At 39.3% G+C, this 17,996-nt stretch overlaps 1 protein-coding gene across 2 annotated transcripts in view; it reads left to right on the forward strand.

The window, feature by feature from the left end:
• The window catches only part of COL9A1 (collagen type IX alpha 1 chain), a 71,248-nt gene that overhangs the window by 48,002 nt on the left and 5,250 nt on the right, over positions 1 to 17,996 (forward strand). For both annotated transcript variants that reach the window (XM_080584518.1, XM_080584519.1), the window contains 9 exons: positions 3,053 to 3,106; positions 3,865 to 3,936; positions 7,373 to 7,408; positions 7,515 to 7,559; positions 9,221 to 9,253; positions 11,378 to 11,524; positions 11,980 to 12,034; positions 14,083 to 14,271; positions 16,923 to 17,000. In XM_080584518.1, the coding sequence (XP_080440644.1) occupies positions 3,053 to 3,106; positions 3,865 to 3,936; positions 7,373 to 7,408; positions 7,515 to 7,559; positions 9,221 to 9,253; positions 11,378 to 11,524; positions 11,980 to 12,034; positions 14,083 to 14,271; positions 16,923 to 17,000 (709 nt within the window). The remainder of the gene's footprint in view (positions 1 to 3,052; positions 3,107 to 3,864; positions 3,937 to 7,372; positions 7,409 to 7,514; positions 7,560 to 9,220; positions 9,254 to 11,377; positions 11,525 to 11,979; positions 12,035 to 14,082; positions 14,272 to 16,922; positions 17,001 to 17,996) is intronic.

Here is a 17,996-nt window from a genome sequence, read left to right on the forward strand (position 1 = left end):
TAATTTACATTCAGGGTATAGCCAGAGGACTTACTGGTTTATAGCAGAGTTGAAAGAACAATGCGGGTTTCCACCCTGCCAGATAAGCTTTGTATCCAGTGAACCTAAGCCTCTAGGCTTGTGCCTAGTGCTTCTGGACCTTCCACGGCTCTGCAGTGTGGTTCATGCCGGTCAATGCTTCCTCCTCTCTCTGTCACACTGCATGGGCTGCCCAAACCTCAGTAGGATTTCCAAGCCTCCCCAGTTCTCGTACTGTCCACCCATCTTTACAAACCGCATGTTCAGATTCCTGTCTGCTACCTTACTCTTTAACCCTCCACCTCCAACAGCAGCTTCCATTGAATTTTGGGCGTGTTATACCTCTGCTGTCAGCAGATATCCAAATGCTGGCTTTTCCTAAACACCATATTCTTTTATAGGCAGTAACCTGGGTAAAAAACACCCTTATCATGAAGTTAGTGTACTAATGTGAGATTCATCAGAAATTCTCACATTCGTGAGATTGAAATTAGCTGGGGATATTCTCATTCTTACTGCTGTTCCACTAACAGAGGCATCCTTAACAGGATGAGTTGCACACCAGGAAATCAATAAACTAGCAAAAGGAACTGTTGTGCCTGTGTGTGTGCTCTGTTCCTGTGGGAACGCTACAAAAAATCAAATCCTACTGAATTTCAGTGGGGATGAAAACCATCCCAGACAACTAAAGGAAGGTCTACCAGTACTCATAAACTATGTTGTAACGTATGTGACATTCAAAGTCTGAATATTGATCTAACAGAACTGTGAGAGAAACATTAAATCTGCTTTAAATGTATCGAATGGTATGGCAATAGTCCCTTAAACAAAGTGAATGGGGAAAAAGTAGATTCTTCAGTGATGTGACTCTTGGCATATTTTAAATGTTTACATGAGGACACTTCAAGATGCCTTTTTTTTCTTCATCCTCTAGGAAGGGAACCTAAGGTAAATAGCTGAACATGAATGTTAACATTGAGCCCTCTCAGTTAAGTATAGTAACTTGGTGGAAGGTTTGCAGTCTTAAATTATGCCAATAGGATTCCTGACTATGCCAACAGGATTCCTGATTGTTCTTTGGGTTACAGTCTCTTACTCTCTGAAACACAACACGTGCAGATTCTGCAGTGATGGCCCTTAATTTGAAGTGATCTGTCCTTACAGCCGTAAAGCCCATGTTTATGGGAAACACCACGCTTTAGTGTTGTGGTCTTGTGTTTTTTTTTTACCACTTTAGAAAAGCATGAGCATTTGAAAAAGTGCCTACAAGGATTTTTTACATTTAAATAAAGTGAAAGATTTTATTCAATTCTTTATGACCAGCAGAAACATTGATGTGCTTAAGACATTAATTATGAATTTAACTCTACGGAAGGAACATCGCTTTTGTTTTATAGATGCATAACATTCAGATGTGAATGATAAGGAGACAAATTTTTAATACTGATTGTAAATTTAATCATCCTCTTTCCTGCATCAGAAATGTAGGAGTATTCTGGGTCAGAGATGTAGTACTGAATTATGTGATTAAAATACAGATTTTCAAAAAGGCTCGTGCATGTTTCGGGTAGTAAAATAAAGGTGATTTGGGGGGCTTTTTTAATTTATTTTAGGTCTAGAACTTATACAAAGACCTTTAAAAGGATAGTGACCTTAACACAATAGGATGTTTTGGAGGGAATGAATGGAAAAGTCTTTCTGTGTTTGGTTCTCTGATCTCTCCAGGATACCTATTTCTGGAACTGTAGGGCTCAGTCTTTCCAGGCTTCTATGAGAAGTCATCACTGTATTTATGACCTGGTGTAAAAGGCATTTAAGTCTGCTCTTTCCTTTTATTGTTCAGTATGTCACAATATTTTCCTTATTACGAAGAAAATACTTATATACGAACTTATCGACTGTGTACAGTACTGGAATGCTTAGATCTGCTTTTATCCAAAAATTTCTAAGCTATATATAGCAGAGTTATCTACTTACATCCTAATAACCTTGATTCTTGGAATTTTATGATCTTAAATGATACATAATGCTTTTATAGCAAGTACTACACGTTTACACAACTGAAGTAAGAAAAGTGTCTTGCGTGACAGGCTTGTGTTGTGTTTGAATTTATCTGTACAGGAGTACAAAACTTATTAAGCTGTTCTTAATAGTTTGATTGTAAGAGACAAACACTTTTCGGGATAGGTACTTTATTTCAAGATTTGCTTAAACTCTTTGAAATTTTGACTCAGTGTCAGGTTTACCCAGAATGTATTTTCAAGTGGCTGCATTAAGAGACGGAGTTATAACACTAATGTGACTGTGATGATCTGAATGCATTAACATACCTGAAGTGAAGCTAAAAAGACAAAATCCAGTTAAGAGCATATTTATACTTATCACTGTTATGAATGGGGATTTTAAAACATCTCTCCTCTCTACAAAAGTCTTGACATATATAGACATGTATTTTTACCTAAATGAATTTGTTAAGCATGACTTCTGCATGCATTTTTCAAATTTGTCCATTGCAAGATGGGATCATGGGCTTTTAAATATTTTAAGATGACACTCGAAGGCTAACAAGAAAAAAGTATGCTCATTGCTCTTTTTTTTTTTTTGTCATGAGCTTGTAAGTTATGCTTAATTGGGTCAATTGGGTGTCTGGTTACTGAAACTAAACATCAGCCTAAAGCTAAGGGTTAGCCCATTGGGATTGTCATAGTGAAATAACTGTATTCCTAACAGGTAACTTTCAGGTGCAGAACATGAAGGAGACTTTATTGTGAATAATCATGCATCAGAATTAAATAGTTTAGTCATTTAATGTTAACTAAATATTGTGTGTCATTGTAACCTAAAAATGTTTAAATTTCTCAGCTTTCCGGTATCTGCAACTCACGTGATATTTTTACAGTAATAAACAGAAGTCTTGATTAAAGCCAACTGCTAAGTAATGTAATTCATTAAACATTAAGGAAATAATCATACTTTATTCCTAGTTCACAAGAAATGTTCCAGGAAGTAACAGTGTCCTTCTATTTCCTATAAGGGCAGCAGAGGGGAGACAGGTCCTGCGGGCCCTCCAGGTTTACCAGGGAAACTGGTGAGCAGTTTATTTCCATATTCAGTGCCTATGTGTACTTTCAAGGAGCTATGGTATCATCTGGAACTACACTTAGCCATTCATCTATGCAGGGAACTGAAAATAATGTTGAAATGAGTGATTGTTGAATTTCTTTTTCAGTCCTCTGTGACCGTGCTAATATTAGTAAATGCTGTTTTGAAGTTTCTGGAGCTGCGTGACTTTTTCTTCAGCCTAAAAGAAACACCTCTGTGATGTGCAAAGCTGGGTTGCACACCCCTGTGTGGGCTGTGTGCGCATGGGGAACAGGAACAGTGAAAGACTGGCTTTCTGCTAACAGCTACGTGAAACTAATGAATGGAGCAGGTTATGAATGCCACCTTTTACTACTGCTCCAGCAGTATTTACACAGCAACAGTCAGAAGCATGGCTGGGGAGGTTTTGGCTGAAAGAGCCTGCTGTTACAGAGGAATGCACAAATCACAGGCTGCAAGATCTGAGGAAGTATTTTAAGGGAACCAGACTGTAGTCGAGGGACTGAAGGGTGGAAAACCCTGTAAGCCATTTCTCTTGTGCTTGTCAGCAATAAAATTACAGTAAGACACTGTTTAAAGGGATGTATTTTGGATCAGCTCTATTTTGATCAGATAATCACCTTTCGTCAAGTTGGGACTGCTCTAGAAATGAGATTCTTACCCATCTGCTTGTCAGGGTACGACCCTCAGCTGTTCATTGTAAAACCGACTGGGTAAGTTTACATCTTTAACTTATTTTCACAGGGTCCCCAGGGTGATATTGGACTTCCTGGACTGCCAGGTCCTCCAGGCCTACCTGGTGGTAAGGGTGACAGGGTAAGAAATGCACTCATAAATACAGTCTGCACTTTGACATCAAGAGTAAATGCAACAATATGAGCATTGTTTGCAGTTTTTACATGAACTGATTTCTTGTTATTTCTCGTTTTGCATGTAGATCTGTTGGCTGCTGTTTGGAGCCCATTAACTACTTGCAGCTTATAAAATATACAGGGAAAGTCACGACATTACTGAAGGGTTTTAAATAAGATTACTGTTGTTAATGCATATTTTTTTTTTGAGTTTGAATCATTTAGGTGCTTAAATCACATTGAAAATCATTGACTCAACCAGATCTGAAATTGTAAATCAGGCTCTCTGGTCGCTACAGAACTATGTGGAACATCAACCCAGTTCTACAGTAGTCACAGTGTCTTTAACATACCTCTTAGGATCTGCTACGGACATGCACTGGTTTCTGTAGCTATTGAGACATCTGTGTGTACATGCACAATTGCAGGATATAAGTATCCCATCTAGGATTTTGTTAGGAAGGAAGAATTGGGCCATAGAGACATCACGTATCTGCAGAAGGTACCCTGCTTTGCTGAATAGATGTCAGTGAAGACTTCATATACATACAAAAAAAAGTTCCTTATCTTCTTTTGCTCACAGGAGGCTAGAGAGGGTGGAATTCACTCACCAAACTTCAGACATCTTTGTTACAGGAGCTGTCAGTTCTGCATTGTGTTTCATCCTTCCTATTTCAAGCATCTGCTTCAGTATGAAATGAATTGCACTTTTGAAGTGTCTGGTGCTTTCCACTGACAATCAAGGGAGCATATGACTGTTAGACGTGGGTATTGCTGCTCTAGATGTCTTTTCTTTGAAGAGAGGAATCCTGCCCCTGGCACCTTATACACTGTATGGTGGCTAGATAGGGCTCATAGTTGCATTTGGCAGTTTTTAAAAGCTGCTCAGGTACTCAAAAAAATATTTCTAAGACAGCCTTTTTTGTCCTTGAAGTATTTCTTCATGTGGATTATTTTTTTTTCATGCTGAGATCAGAGACATATGTTTCTAGTCAAATATAAGCATTGACATAAAGCAGTCTCTTCTTATTACACTGGTAACGATTCATAACTTACTCTTCCAGAGGGAGATTGAAGGCACCTGAGGAAGCAAATATGATAAGAACATGGCTAGTATCTGTTGCCATGCTGACAATCTCCCTCCAAAGATGCCTATTTCTCTCAATTTATCATATAAAGGGGCTTGACCTGCAAGATAAGAACAGAATGTAGATGGTGTGAACAGCCCCATTCAGATTCTGGCTAGAGTCAGGAGGTTTCTGTTTGTCTAAAGGGCAGATGATGATAGTTTTTTTGTATCCTAGGGCTGGTTTCATGCCCAATGCAAGTAAAGTCCAAAAAACTCTCCCAGCAATGATCTCATCCTACGATTGCTTTTTATCTTCCCTGTTTTGAGAGTTACCAACTGAATCCACTCATATCCTGGGTTCATTTTTTAATTCAGTCCCACAGAGACTGGAGTGATTTTTCTGGGTCAGGCTTAACATGGCTGCAGCTCTGCTAATGCGTACTGCAAGTCAGAGGCCTGAAAAGCAGTCACATCGTGCCACTCTGCCCTTTCTCTACACTGTTCTTCTTGCAACTGCATCTGGTTCTGCCTATTACACTAAATCAAACAGCTTCAGGCCAAGAACCAGACCTTGGCACTAGAGCATGAAAGGGATTTTTACAAATAGATAAACAGTAAGTTAAAAAAAAAAAGGTAAAAAAAATATATATATTTTAACATCTTACCCTGTTGTCTCCATTGACATTTTGGGGGACAATGGAGAATGGCTTTGCAGTGTTTTAGTTGTGATTTTTATGCCTGCTGATACAAATATTACAGCTCAAGTTTCACAAAAGCAAAAGCTTGTCCCATTTCAACATTATCAGCAGTTTTGTTGCTCAGAAGAAGAATAAGTGGAGAAAAACAACACAAAACTCACTGTGCTAGGTTGGAAATCAATGTCTTTTTGTTTGAGTAATTGGAAAACCTAAAGGCATGATTTTGAGAGTACTTCAGAGAACATAGTTGGTGTTATTTGACAAAGTTCGAATGTTAAATAGGTCTGTGATTTCCACTGCTTAGCTTAGGAGATAATTTAGTATTGGCTCTTCATCCTCATCATAATGAGAGCAAATCTGAATTCATAAAATTGCAGATGTTATACCAGTTTCTGTGCCTGTATCTTATAGGAATTAAATGGATCTCTGAAATTGGAGAGAAAATACTGCATGTCTGTTTTAGAAAAAAAAAACCAACACCTTTTTTTGTGTACAGTTATAGTAATTTGGAATGGGTATATTTGAACGTGCACAGACTGCAGAGAGCATTTAAGGATGATGTGATTGTTTTTCTAACAAAACGACATATGCTTGAAATGAATCAGGTCATAAATTTATTCTTCTTATGTTCCTGCCTGTCCAAACAGGTACATTTTAACATTATTATAGGATTCTAAGACAAAAGATAATTTAAAAAAAAAGGGAGGGCGGGGCAGGGAGGGAGCAGATGAACGGTTTTAAGATACAGGTAAATTCACCTTCCACTGTGATAAAAATTCTAGAGACAGCGCTGCTAAAACCGCTGAGAATTAAACAGCAAGCAAGACAAGGTTGTGATTGAAATTGCGGATGTCTGGCTGTGCTTATCCCAAAATTCCAAGGCTGGTATGGCTCACAGCTATACAGAATACTTAATATGGCTAGAAAAAGTGATACACTTATTAGATTTTTACTTATAATTTCTAAGCGATTTGCAGAGCAGAGTTGTAGCAACTTCAAGAGCATCTGCCATGTAAAGGAGAGATCCGCTCCTGCTTGACAGTCAGCACGTGCCGATGTGTTATATATTCCACGTTATTACTTCCCTTCAGCCTGGCACCTTAATTATCCAGGGAGATTAAAGTGCTTTTGCTGTCATTCTTAAAAATTTACAGCTTTAAAGGTCTACTGCATTAATGCTAGATAGTTGGGAAGACTGAAGATGATTTAGTATACTTTTGTGAGGTAGGAAAAAAAGTTAAGGGGGTTCAATTCATACTAGCAAAATGGCATTAAGAGTTTATTTCCAAGGAATCACCAGTGTTTTCTGTAGTGCTGTAGTCCTCAAGTCCTGTTATCTTTCCCAGTAGATATTAGTGGTGAGCAAAGACAGATCTATTTTTTCCCCTTAAATAAATATGATTTATGAATGCACTAGAAAGCTCCTAATTGTGTTACTCATGATATAGCATATGACACAAAATCGACTGTTCTGTATGCATTCAAGAAAAGGAATTAAGAAATGGTAAAGGGAGACGAATTTTGCTCTGAACAGACTGTGAGTCATTTAAATCTACTGTACAGAGTAGAAGAAAACTATTTAAATTTCTGCAGTTTCGAATTCTAAAAGATTTTTCATATCTTTAACCTTTCAGGGTTCAGTGGGTGAACCAGGACCTAAAGGTGAACAAGTAAGTGATGTTACAGATCACGGTAATTTAAATTTACACTACTAAATGCTGCACTACATCACACTGACCAAAATTTGAGGGCTGACTGTTTTTTTTTATTGTATAGGGTGCACCTGGACCAGAAGGAGATGCAGGAGAAAAGGGTGACTTAGTAAGACGTTATTCTTTCTTCACCTGATCTAATATTTTGTTGTTGTTAATTAAAACTTCAAAGTGTAGTTGTAGTGCTTTGTGTTTTGGTCACTGAAACACAATTTCAGTTGTGTACTAACTGGACATACTGCAGAGCACAGCAGTTTTTTAGCCTGGTCATACATTTCAGCTGTTTGGAAAGCACTTTGAAATATACATGTTCTTTTGTGTGTGTAACATGGTACAGGCTGTCTTGAGGAGTGTGTGTGTGTATCTACACCAAGAGCTTGAATATAAAAAATATATATATGCATATACACACACCTATATATGCATATATATACATTCTTGGTGTTTGGTGCAGTGAGGATGAGGAGGTAATTTAATTCAGGTGAAGCAGGAGCACAGCTAAGTAACCTTAATAACTCAGACTAGATTGAAGTGTATTGTATAGTATCCTTTGGAAATAATATGCAGCAACTCTCTGTTAGAGGTAGAATGGTTTGGGAGGAGGCTGTGACACCAAGATGTTGCTGGAGAGCAGAGAAGTGTGGCATGTTGTGAATTTAATGGATAATGGCTGTGGCATGTGCCCTTGGGTAAAGAGGATTTGTTTTTGTACAGAAGGAGAAAAGCACGAGTGCAATGGGGCTCCTACGGTGAGGGCCCTATCCAGCAAAGCCAGAACTTGATCTTTCAAAAGGAAGTAAACTGCTCCCTACTTAAAATCAGTATGCTGCCAGGTGGTATGCTGTTAAGAAGTGCTTTTTTTCCTACCCTCTACAATTCTGAAAAGGTTCTGTAACTAAGTAACAGCCCTGGTGAGCTGGATGTCCACTGATGCAGCTTTACTACCAGTACACAGGATTCCAAGGAAGCAACACCAGTTCTTTAAGTGTGCTGCCAGTCTGTTTTTAAGCTGGTAACAGTTGTTACTTCTATTTCATTTATGAAATATTCATTAATAGACAAGGTGGCCTTTCTGGCCTTTAGAAACCACTAATTTCATCAATGCCCTTCAAGAGAAATGGGAGAATATAGTTTTCTGAAATTTCTCCAAGGGTAATACGATAAAACCAAAGAATATGAGTCAATGTTTCACAGGCAATTACAAGATTTTGAACCCAATCTTTTTTTTTTTTTTTTCCTGTTTGTTTGTTTTTCCCCACACCAAATTTACACAGTGTAAATTTAGAGGAAAAACTAAAAACTTCTGAATAGTGACTGCTATTCTCAGTCAAGCTATAGGGAGATCTTGGGGTTGCTGGAAGCCAGAGGCTAGGTTTCTGGGAAAAGGAATTTCTAGGGGTTTGGTTTTCTTATAGCACGGTGCGTAGACAACTACCTGGTTTCTGTTAATGTTTTCTTAGGGCTAACAGAATGCTGTAAAATAGTTGTGAATCTGACAAATAAACAGTACAAAGCCAGCTGTAAGAAAAATGTTTTCTTGTTTGTGCCTTACAGAAAGAAATCTTACAGAAAAATCTGAAATTCAAGTGGTTTTTTTTCCAAATGAGTTGTAATTCATTGAAGTGCAATTTTGCACATACCAGCAAGTGTCTTTGTATGCTAAATATGTGAACTTTTTCTTATACAGGAAAAATATGTCAAGTTTACTGCATTTGTAATGACTATGTCAATGGATACTCTCTTCTGATATAACGTCTTGTTTTTGTTTAGGGTGATATGGGATTACCAGGTGCAAAGGGATCTGTAAGTATAACAAACTGCACTGTTACAGAAATACAGAGCCCTGGTAGATCAGAGAGATGGTTTTCTGAATAAGGAATAAGAATACAAATAGTGAGATGAGTTCTTTACAAATCATGGTTGAATCAAATGAGCTCCAACAGCATTTCTTCCTCCTAAATTTTGGATACAGTTCATAGTAAAATGAATTAACTTTGGAAAAGAATTCACATCATCAATTCTAAACCCCACTAAAGAGAACCAGCACTGAACTGCAGTTTTCTGGCCCCTTTTTATTATTATAATTTTTTAAGGAAATGAATGCACTCTTTATGCAGTAGAGGCGCAGAAGGAGGCCTGCTGCAATGGCTGCGTGCAGTGTGTAATCTTCATACTATGAAAAGGTGGCTGTAGGATTATGCTGCCTGTGAAAGTACTTCTGGCCAGATTTCTTTCTTTCTTTCTTTCTTTCTTTCTTTCTTTCTTTTTTATTTTTTTATTTTTTTTTGAATAAAGAAATGGTAGCTTTGATGGGGAAGATGGGTAGAAGCTTGTATGTCTCATAAGAAAAAGACTTTAAGAGCTGAGTGCATTCTTTTATTTCAGCATCACTGAGGAGTGGGATTATCGCAGGAGCTGACAGTTTGGGCCATAACAGTAACATATCAACAATTCTGCCTCCAGGGAACTGAGGTTGAACGTAACGAAATGAGCTGTGCTTGTGTTCTCAGGGGCTACTGCGCCTTTGGGACTAAGCAAATGCAAACTAGGCATTTATTGCTAATTGAGATATTTTATGGGAAGGACATGAGGAAGAGAAGCAGCAGAGGAGAAATCTGTAGTTCTTTGCACCATTTTTTTTTTTTTAAATCTCTTCACCTGATGAGACCCTGGAGTGCTTGTCATCCCAGTGAGTAGGGGGATGAATAAACCATCAGGGAACCTGATTACTTGCCAGGCTGGGCAAGAAAGAAATTATGGCTTCCTCGTTGTGTAGCTCACAGGGGGAACTTTGCTGTCATTATTATATCCTATGAGTGTGTTCTCTGGGTCTTATGTCAGGGCCAGCAATTAGCTGTGGGGAATGCAGTAGAGATGGAACTGAAATGGCTCCATCTTGTGGATTTAACTGATATTTAACCGGTAATCATCATGAAGGAATTGCCCATGTTTTTGAGGACCTGCTTCAGTGGGGTATTTTTTGCTGAGAGATTTGGGAAGCTGGAAATATGTAGGGATTTTTCTTTCTTTTATCTTTTTTTGTCTTTTTATTTTTTTGGTGGTTGTTTTTGGTTTTGCCTTCATTACTATTGATTAACGGTAGTAGAGTAACTTGCATTGAAAGTAACTTGGAGGCTTAGGTCTCACTCTGCATGCTATTTAATCTGTTAGAAAATCTACTGGCGCAGAAGCTATGGCTTTATTTACTAGGATGTACTTCAGTGGCAATATTGATGTAGCCCTGCCATTCCCCAGGGGACAGGATGCTTATACCAGTAAAATAGCTCTTTATACCCCATCCCTGAGTGCAGCAAGCTGGCAATGCCTCTGTTCTAGCACTGTGCCAACATCATCTTCTGTGAGCACATTCCCTCCCCAGAGCCAGCAAAATCAAGGGTAGGACCTGGAAGCTGTGTGCTGTGAGCTCTGGCTCTGATACCTAAACAAAGCAAAAAGTGTCCACTCCTGAGCTCAGCCCCAGGCTAGGTGATACAAGCTCATACTGTGGTCTCTGGTAGAGGGTATGAAAGGCATTTGGAGCAAGCAGGGAGCTGGAAATTTTGTAACTTGAGGAGCACTTAATGGCCAGGGAAGTCGTATGTGACATACATGAGGGCAGAAGTACAAACCGAGAGACTGTTCCTTGACAAAAACAGTGTCTTTTGTGTGCTACTATGGATGATGATTCTGTCTCTTTTGACAGAATATCTTATTTTCCCACTTCTCCACTTGAAATGAGGGGAACTCTTCTTACTTTTATAAACCACACAACCACCGACCCCAGGTGCTTATCCAAAAAGGTGCCTTGCAACAGCTCTGCAGCCCTGTGGCTGTTACTTTGCATTCACGATTGGTTCTTGTCAAGATTTTGATGTGTCAGAATGAGTCTAACGCAGCAGTTTTTTGAAATTCCTCTGTCATCGCCAGGTCGGTAATCCTGGAGACCCAGGTTCCCGTGGGCCTGAGGGAAGTCGGGGACTGCCTGGCATGGAAGGACCACGAGGTGCGCCTGGACCGCGAGGCCTGCAGGGAGAACAGGGTGCCCCGGGGCTGCCTGGCAGCCAAGGTCCAGCTGTAAGTACTGTCCTCCCCCTAACTGATATCTTTTTGAACAATTAGCTGTCACTTGCACCACTCCTTTTCTTGCATCAGGAGTTACTTATGCATGGGAAACACAAGTGCTATGGTAGAGTACTTGAAATGCACTGTACCTTTCACAGACCCATCTGTACACCAGAGAAATCTTAGGGCTGTACAACTGGGTCCTTTGGTCCTCAGCTTTCAGTTCACTTCCATTTTCTTGTGCCCACCATGCTCCTGTGGTGTGCATGTAGTGTGTTTGACACACGGGTGCACCACACACGCAGCACCTACCTACCTTGCCAGTCAAAGCGACTTCAGCTGGAATAGTTGTAATTGCAGGGGCTGGGACACCTCTTATTGAACAGCCAGCACCTTCAGCATCAGGCACCCTTATAAAATGTACTCTCGTATCAACTGGTTTTTAAATTACTATTTTTCAATCCTAGGGAAAAGAACCAACGGATCAGCACATTAAGCAGGTCTGCATGAGAGTCATGCAAGGTAAAGATGCTAAAAAGTGTTTGATGTTTCTTGTGCATTTAAGTCACAATACTCAACTGCTGTGGAAGCAGCTAAGATTTTCCCAGCCTTAAGCACAGCAAATGACATGCTCTCAGAAAGGCATGCAGTAGAAAGTCTTTCCACATGTTAATGTAGACACAATATGAGAAACTGAAGTCCCTTATTTACGTACCCTGTGCAGCTCATTGAACCACTCATTGATTCCACACTATTTCTGTAGTAACCAGGCCATAGACCAGAGTGTTTTTATAAAATACACAAATTTTGTATACAAATCACTTACTGTCTACATTTATAAAGTACACGGTGTCACCGAAAGCTTGTTTTGCCTTTTGTGCTTATACACTGTTAGATTACGGCAAACAGACCACAGCAAAATAGGCTAAAAAAAAAAAAAGGAGGGAGTGCACAGAGAGGCTTTCTGTAGCTAACTTAACATAAAATGAAAATTATAGACAGATGTTCAAAACCTTAATTATATTTGCTCAGTTCTTCTCGGAGCATGCAGAAAGCTGGAGCTTTTCTAATACAGTCGGATGCATACTGAGTTTAATTATTTATTCTGTCCTGTAAGCACAAAAGAAATATTTCAGTACTTGCTATTGAAGATGACCTTTGGGATATTATGACTTTGTAACGTTAAGAGTTTACCACAACAAAATTGCTGCTCATGATTTAATCTAAAAAATCTTGGTACAAATCACTGTTCTTGATACCATGGGGATATTTTTAAAAAACTTTCAGATAAAGCTGTCTTCGGGTGAGATGATTTTCACATGTCTATAAATAGGGTAAAAAGGTCTTTTAAAGTGGTTTCCTGAAAGTCTAATGTTGAGGAGTGAAATTAGAGATGATTCTTGATTATATTCATAACAATCAGAATTAGCAGTGAAGAGAAGGGTATGGGAAAAATCTAGACTATCTTCATTGCATCCCTCTTGAGAGGCTCTGTAATTGTCAATGTGATCATGTTAAAGAAATAAAATCCGATAGGGTCTCTGGTGCCTTTTCACCTTAATGACAACCATAATTTAAGTCCAGCTCCTCAGGAGGCTTTTTCTGCAGATTGGTACACCCAGTCTTCCTCATTTATCTGCTGGACACAGTTGTGTTTTATTTCAAATCCTGTTCTCCCTGTCATCTTACCACTTCTGGACTGTGGACACAAAAAAGATACTTTTGCCAGGTTGTGCAGATTTTATAGCAAATGTCATATGGAGTTTGTGGCTGTATCCACTGAAAGTTATTTCTAAGACATGCTGGAAAGACGGCTTTGAAGTCAAATAGGTTCTTTAAAAAAGGAGATGACTGTGCTCATGCTGTTATGGTAGTAGACTGAAAGAGGGAGGAGGAGAAAGGAATATAGCTGGTTCAGACCATTCCAAGGAATTACAAGTTGATCTTACGGCTAATGAAGAGCAAAGCTCCTGTTGATTCACCTTAAGAAAAGATCAACATAAAATGTTCAATTATTTACCAAACTTGAGCTCATGAGCACCACTTTGAGAGGTGTCCTTCCTCTGAAAAATAAGGCTTGCACTTAAATTGCAGGCCCGCTGCAAAGACAGGTAACTTCCTGTGGCCTTTTTAATTCCTTCTTGTAAAGACGAATCTTAATAAGTATTAACAAGCAGTAACAGAGATATTTTCTTTTTTAAAAGGCAGCAATTGCATGGGTAAGTTTTCTTAAAGGTGGTTGAAAATTAAACGACAAAGAAAATTGTAAGGACATATAAACTGTATACATTTAAGTCATTTCAGCCTGCAAACATTACATGTTTAAGATGTAGGCTTTCAGAGAGACCAGCTTCACGGTATGCCTATGCAGTTTGCCACTGGTGGAACTAAGGTAATATTTTATACATAACAAATTTTGCAAATAGCATTTCACGTAAGGAAATTGCTGTATGGTAATCTGTCAGTTTCCATAGCAGAAGATATATCTTTCTTCAGTGACCTCTAATACTTGTGAATCACTCCATTCAGGCCCCGCGTGCTGCTTAGCTTTGTCCTTCTGTTTGTTGCAGAACAACTCGCCCAGCTGGCAGCCAGCCTCAGGAGGCCGGAATTCGGCGCTCCAGGTCTTCCAGGCCGACCTGGGCCACCCGGTGCTCCAGGGCCTCCTGGGGAAAACGGCTTCCCAGGACAGCTCGGACCCCGTGGCTTGCCTGGCCTTAAAGGTCCCCCTGGTGAGATCGGTCGTAAAGGTCCTAAAGGTAAGAAATTCTGTGGCTGGCTTTCAGTTGTTGGCTGGAAAGGCTCTCCTTATGTTTGGGGTCACGTTATATATAACTGAGGTCTGGCTTTCTCACATATTAACTGCGTTAAAATCAGACTTGGCCTTCTGAGTTTTCCATGTTGTCTAACAAACACTTCTCAATGCCAGAGGGATCCTACATTTAAATCTCCTTTTTATTTACTATCAACAGCTGAACAACAAAATCGAAGCTCTTCTGGCCAAGCCATAGAATTTACAGTTCTTGTTTGTATGATATTAGGTTCTCTGAGGCAGGGAGAGATGATAAACATATCATTCCTCTGAGCTAGGGATTTCAACATCTAATTTTTCAGTCAGTTGAACCCCGGGAGTGGTGTTTTTTTCCCCATTGGATTACAGGTTGTTAATGAACATTGTACAGGTGTGAAGGCCAAACAGATCCCAAATTAGGAATCTAACCTGTTTCCTGCCTCTGTTCCCTCAGTTGTCCCAGTGATTAAAGGGCACATTGGCTGGCCTCAGCAAAACTTGTTTATGTTTCTTGTCATCATATCACTTATACACTATGAGAAAGGACAGACATCTGCCTTGAGCTAGAAGTAAGCAGCTGAATCAGTTTCCTAATATTAACTGTCCGTCTCATGGACTTCTGAGGTTTGTGTTTTTCACATGCTGAAAAGTTCTAGCAGTGATTCTCTCTTTACCCCACGTGGTCCAGTTGTGAACCTCACTTCTGCACGAATTACAGTCTCAAAAGCCAACATAAACAGTCAGGTTCATTCACTAATCCCTAGTCTAAGTCCATCCAGTTTCTCACATTACAAGTGGCTGATAAAACTCTGCCTTGTATTTGGGTATAATACTCTAGCCATTCTTATATTTAACATCATTGCACCTTGGGGCCACAATCTATTGATTCTTTGGAAAGGACAAATCTGTAAGAAAATTGAGTTACCTTACGCTTCACAAAAAAAATGTTGATCTAAGTTAATCTCTTTTGTTCCCGTCTGAGAGGGTTTATATGCCTTCAAAGGATTATGCAGGGGAATTTTCTGCAAAGTCTTTTGTGCACCATGTATGTATTATTGTTTGTATTCAGCAGTGGTTTCAATTTGTTTTCTTGAAGGAAGGTTTTATTTAAAAAAATCGTATTTCAACACAAAGCCAGTCTGTTGCTGGATTAGAGTGTTTACTTTTGTCTCAAGTTTTATTTGAAAGTAAAATTGGAAAAAAAAACTTTGAGAGAAGGAATAGAATACAAAGAAAGCAAACCCTAACTGCATTGTTGCTGTAGTTCTGTTACTGTTTTATTTAATGTAGCGTCATCTGTATTCACAGAAGCAATAAAAAATGGAGATACAAAGGTCAGCTGATGTGCTGAACTTGACTCAGCACACACCAGGCTGCACTGTAGTAATATTAAAAAAAAATCTACAGAGCACATAAAAAAACAAACTCAAAATTATCAAAATGCTGTTTCCTACCATAATTGTCATCAAATTCCAGGTTACCTTATAGTAAGCCTTGAAACAAAATTGCAGATACCAAAGAAGTGGTGCACACATAAGTGTGCGCGCTATCACGATGGTACTTTAAGACGCAAACCAGGTAATGCCTAGGACATCAAATGCCTGCCAACTACTGTCGTGAGAAGACGTCTTCACCTTGCACTGAGTGCTGGGCTGCTTGGCTGACTTCACTTTCCCCTCTAAGTGAGGTTTTTTTGCCATGCTCACCCGGAGGCTGTCTCGGGATAGGAGTGGCACCAGGGGGAGGCTTCCAGCGCTTTTTCAGCATTGTTGGCACCGATGTGTCGCCCAGCTTTCGTGGCCACCTGGTGTGTAGGGAGTGGAGGCTATCTGGTACCCCCACGGCCAGGCCGTTTCGTGGAAGTGCCAGGGTAAGATGAGTGACGTTGGTGGGGTCTGCAAGGGCTTCAGTGCAGTCAAATAATTGGACTAAGAACTAAATTAGTTGTTTCAGACAGCATCCACTTTGATACCTTGTAAAAGACACCACTAAAATACTTTGATTATATTATTTATGAGGTTCTTGATAGCTGCACGTTTCATGGTACACAGCAGGAAACATGAAAAAGATCTCTGTGCACCCACCAAAGGAAAGTCTCTGTAATAGCAGTACAGGAGAACAAAGTAATTTGTTTTATTTTTGTGACCATATTCCTTGGATGTCAGCAGTATGCTGTAATCTGTGCAAGTAAGCTCCTATTTTCTTCTGTGCAATAGGACTAGCACTGGAGAATTTTTACTTACTAGCTGAGTTCACGTGGTCTTTCAAAAGCCCTCTGTCAGTAAGTCCAGGCTGAAATCCAACATAACCTTTGTGGGTCTGTGATTTTGGTTTATTTCTCTTATTTAGGCTATGGTGTATTTCATGTCGTACTCACTGTCCTGTCCCTATTTTTCCCCTCCAACATGTCTACTAAGTATAACTCAAACAGAGGTGGAAACATGCAACCCAGATTTGCAATCTTTTACAAGGACGTATGTCATGACATCTTTCAAAGATGCTAAGAATATATACAGCCACCTGAATTCTCTGCTTATGAGCTGTTCACTTCTGAGAGGTAACTTACTGAAGGTAATACTCCAGGCAGGCTGTAACTAATGTTTCATGAATTTGTTTTAGGTGAACCAGGAGAAAGAGGAGAAAGAGGATTTCCAGGCAGAGGAGTGAAAGGCTTCCCTGGACCAAGAGGTCTTCCAGGTAAATATAAAAGGCTGAGGATAAAGCAGAAAAGCAAGAGATGTGCAATAAAAATTTATTCAGAACGGATACCTCAAGCTACCTTGAATACATTAAAGGTGTGCATTATTAAGCAATAAGCTTCCAGACAAGAGTACTTCCTAACTTTTATGTTGTAGGTAGTGATCAAGTTGCAAATCCAAATTAAAAGCTGTTTTACTAAAGTGCTACCACCCCACCCAAGTTTAGGAAAAATATGTACAAAGCATTAGAAAATGATTAAAAAAAAATAAAGAAAAAAAAAGAAAAAAAAAGAAAAAACATAAAAGGCAAGCCACAAAACCCAGACTATCTTACTGGCAGTCAGAGCAATCTTCAAAATCTCCATTCATAACTTAAGACGTTCAAAATACAATTCTTTATTTTTGCAGTAATTAATTGCAGTGTTGCGTAATAGGGCTCGAGGACAGATACTTGCTGAAAAATGCAGCACAACTGGCCTCTAGTGGCCAATGATGAAAATAACCATTTCCATCAATGTCTGCAGCATGTTTATGTATATACGTAGAAGCTACCAAAATTTGTTCCCTTTGTAAAAAGGAAAACAATTTCAGTTGCGTATATACTGATACCCAGGATGTCTGGGAGACTCAGAGCTCTCCTCTTTAGAAATTTATCATTGGAAAAGGCTTACTAAAATCACTGTATTTCATCCCTTCATTGAAGATTTTTAAAAAAAAAAAGATATTTCAGTGCTCAGCAGTTCCACCCTACACATCTGTTCCCCAACATATCTGAGTGGAAAATAAAAATAAATTCTTGCTACATCTCTTTCCAGGGCAGTAACATAAGTCTGAAATAGTGAGTAGCATCCGCACCTCCACAAGCCTCACCAGCAGAATTGTCTGCGTGGTTCCAATCAGGTTTTTGTGGCACAGGTTTATAGGGTGGCAGGTATAAGTGGAGAGGCTTGGAACTGAAATGTCATTGCTATAGATGTGTAAAGGCAGCCTGGTT

This window comes from Anser brachyrhynchus (genome assembly GCF_964034855.1).
Source record: "Anser brachyrhynchus genome assembly, chromosome: 3".
NCBI lineage: Eukaryota > Metazoa > Chordata > Aves > Anseriformes > Anatidae > Anser > Anser brachyrhynchus.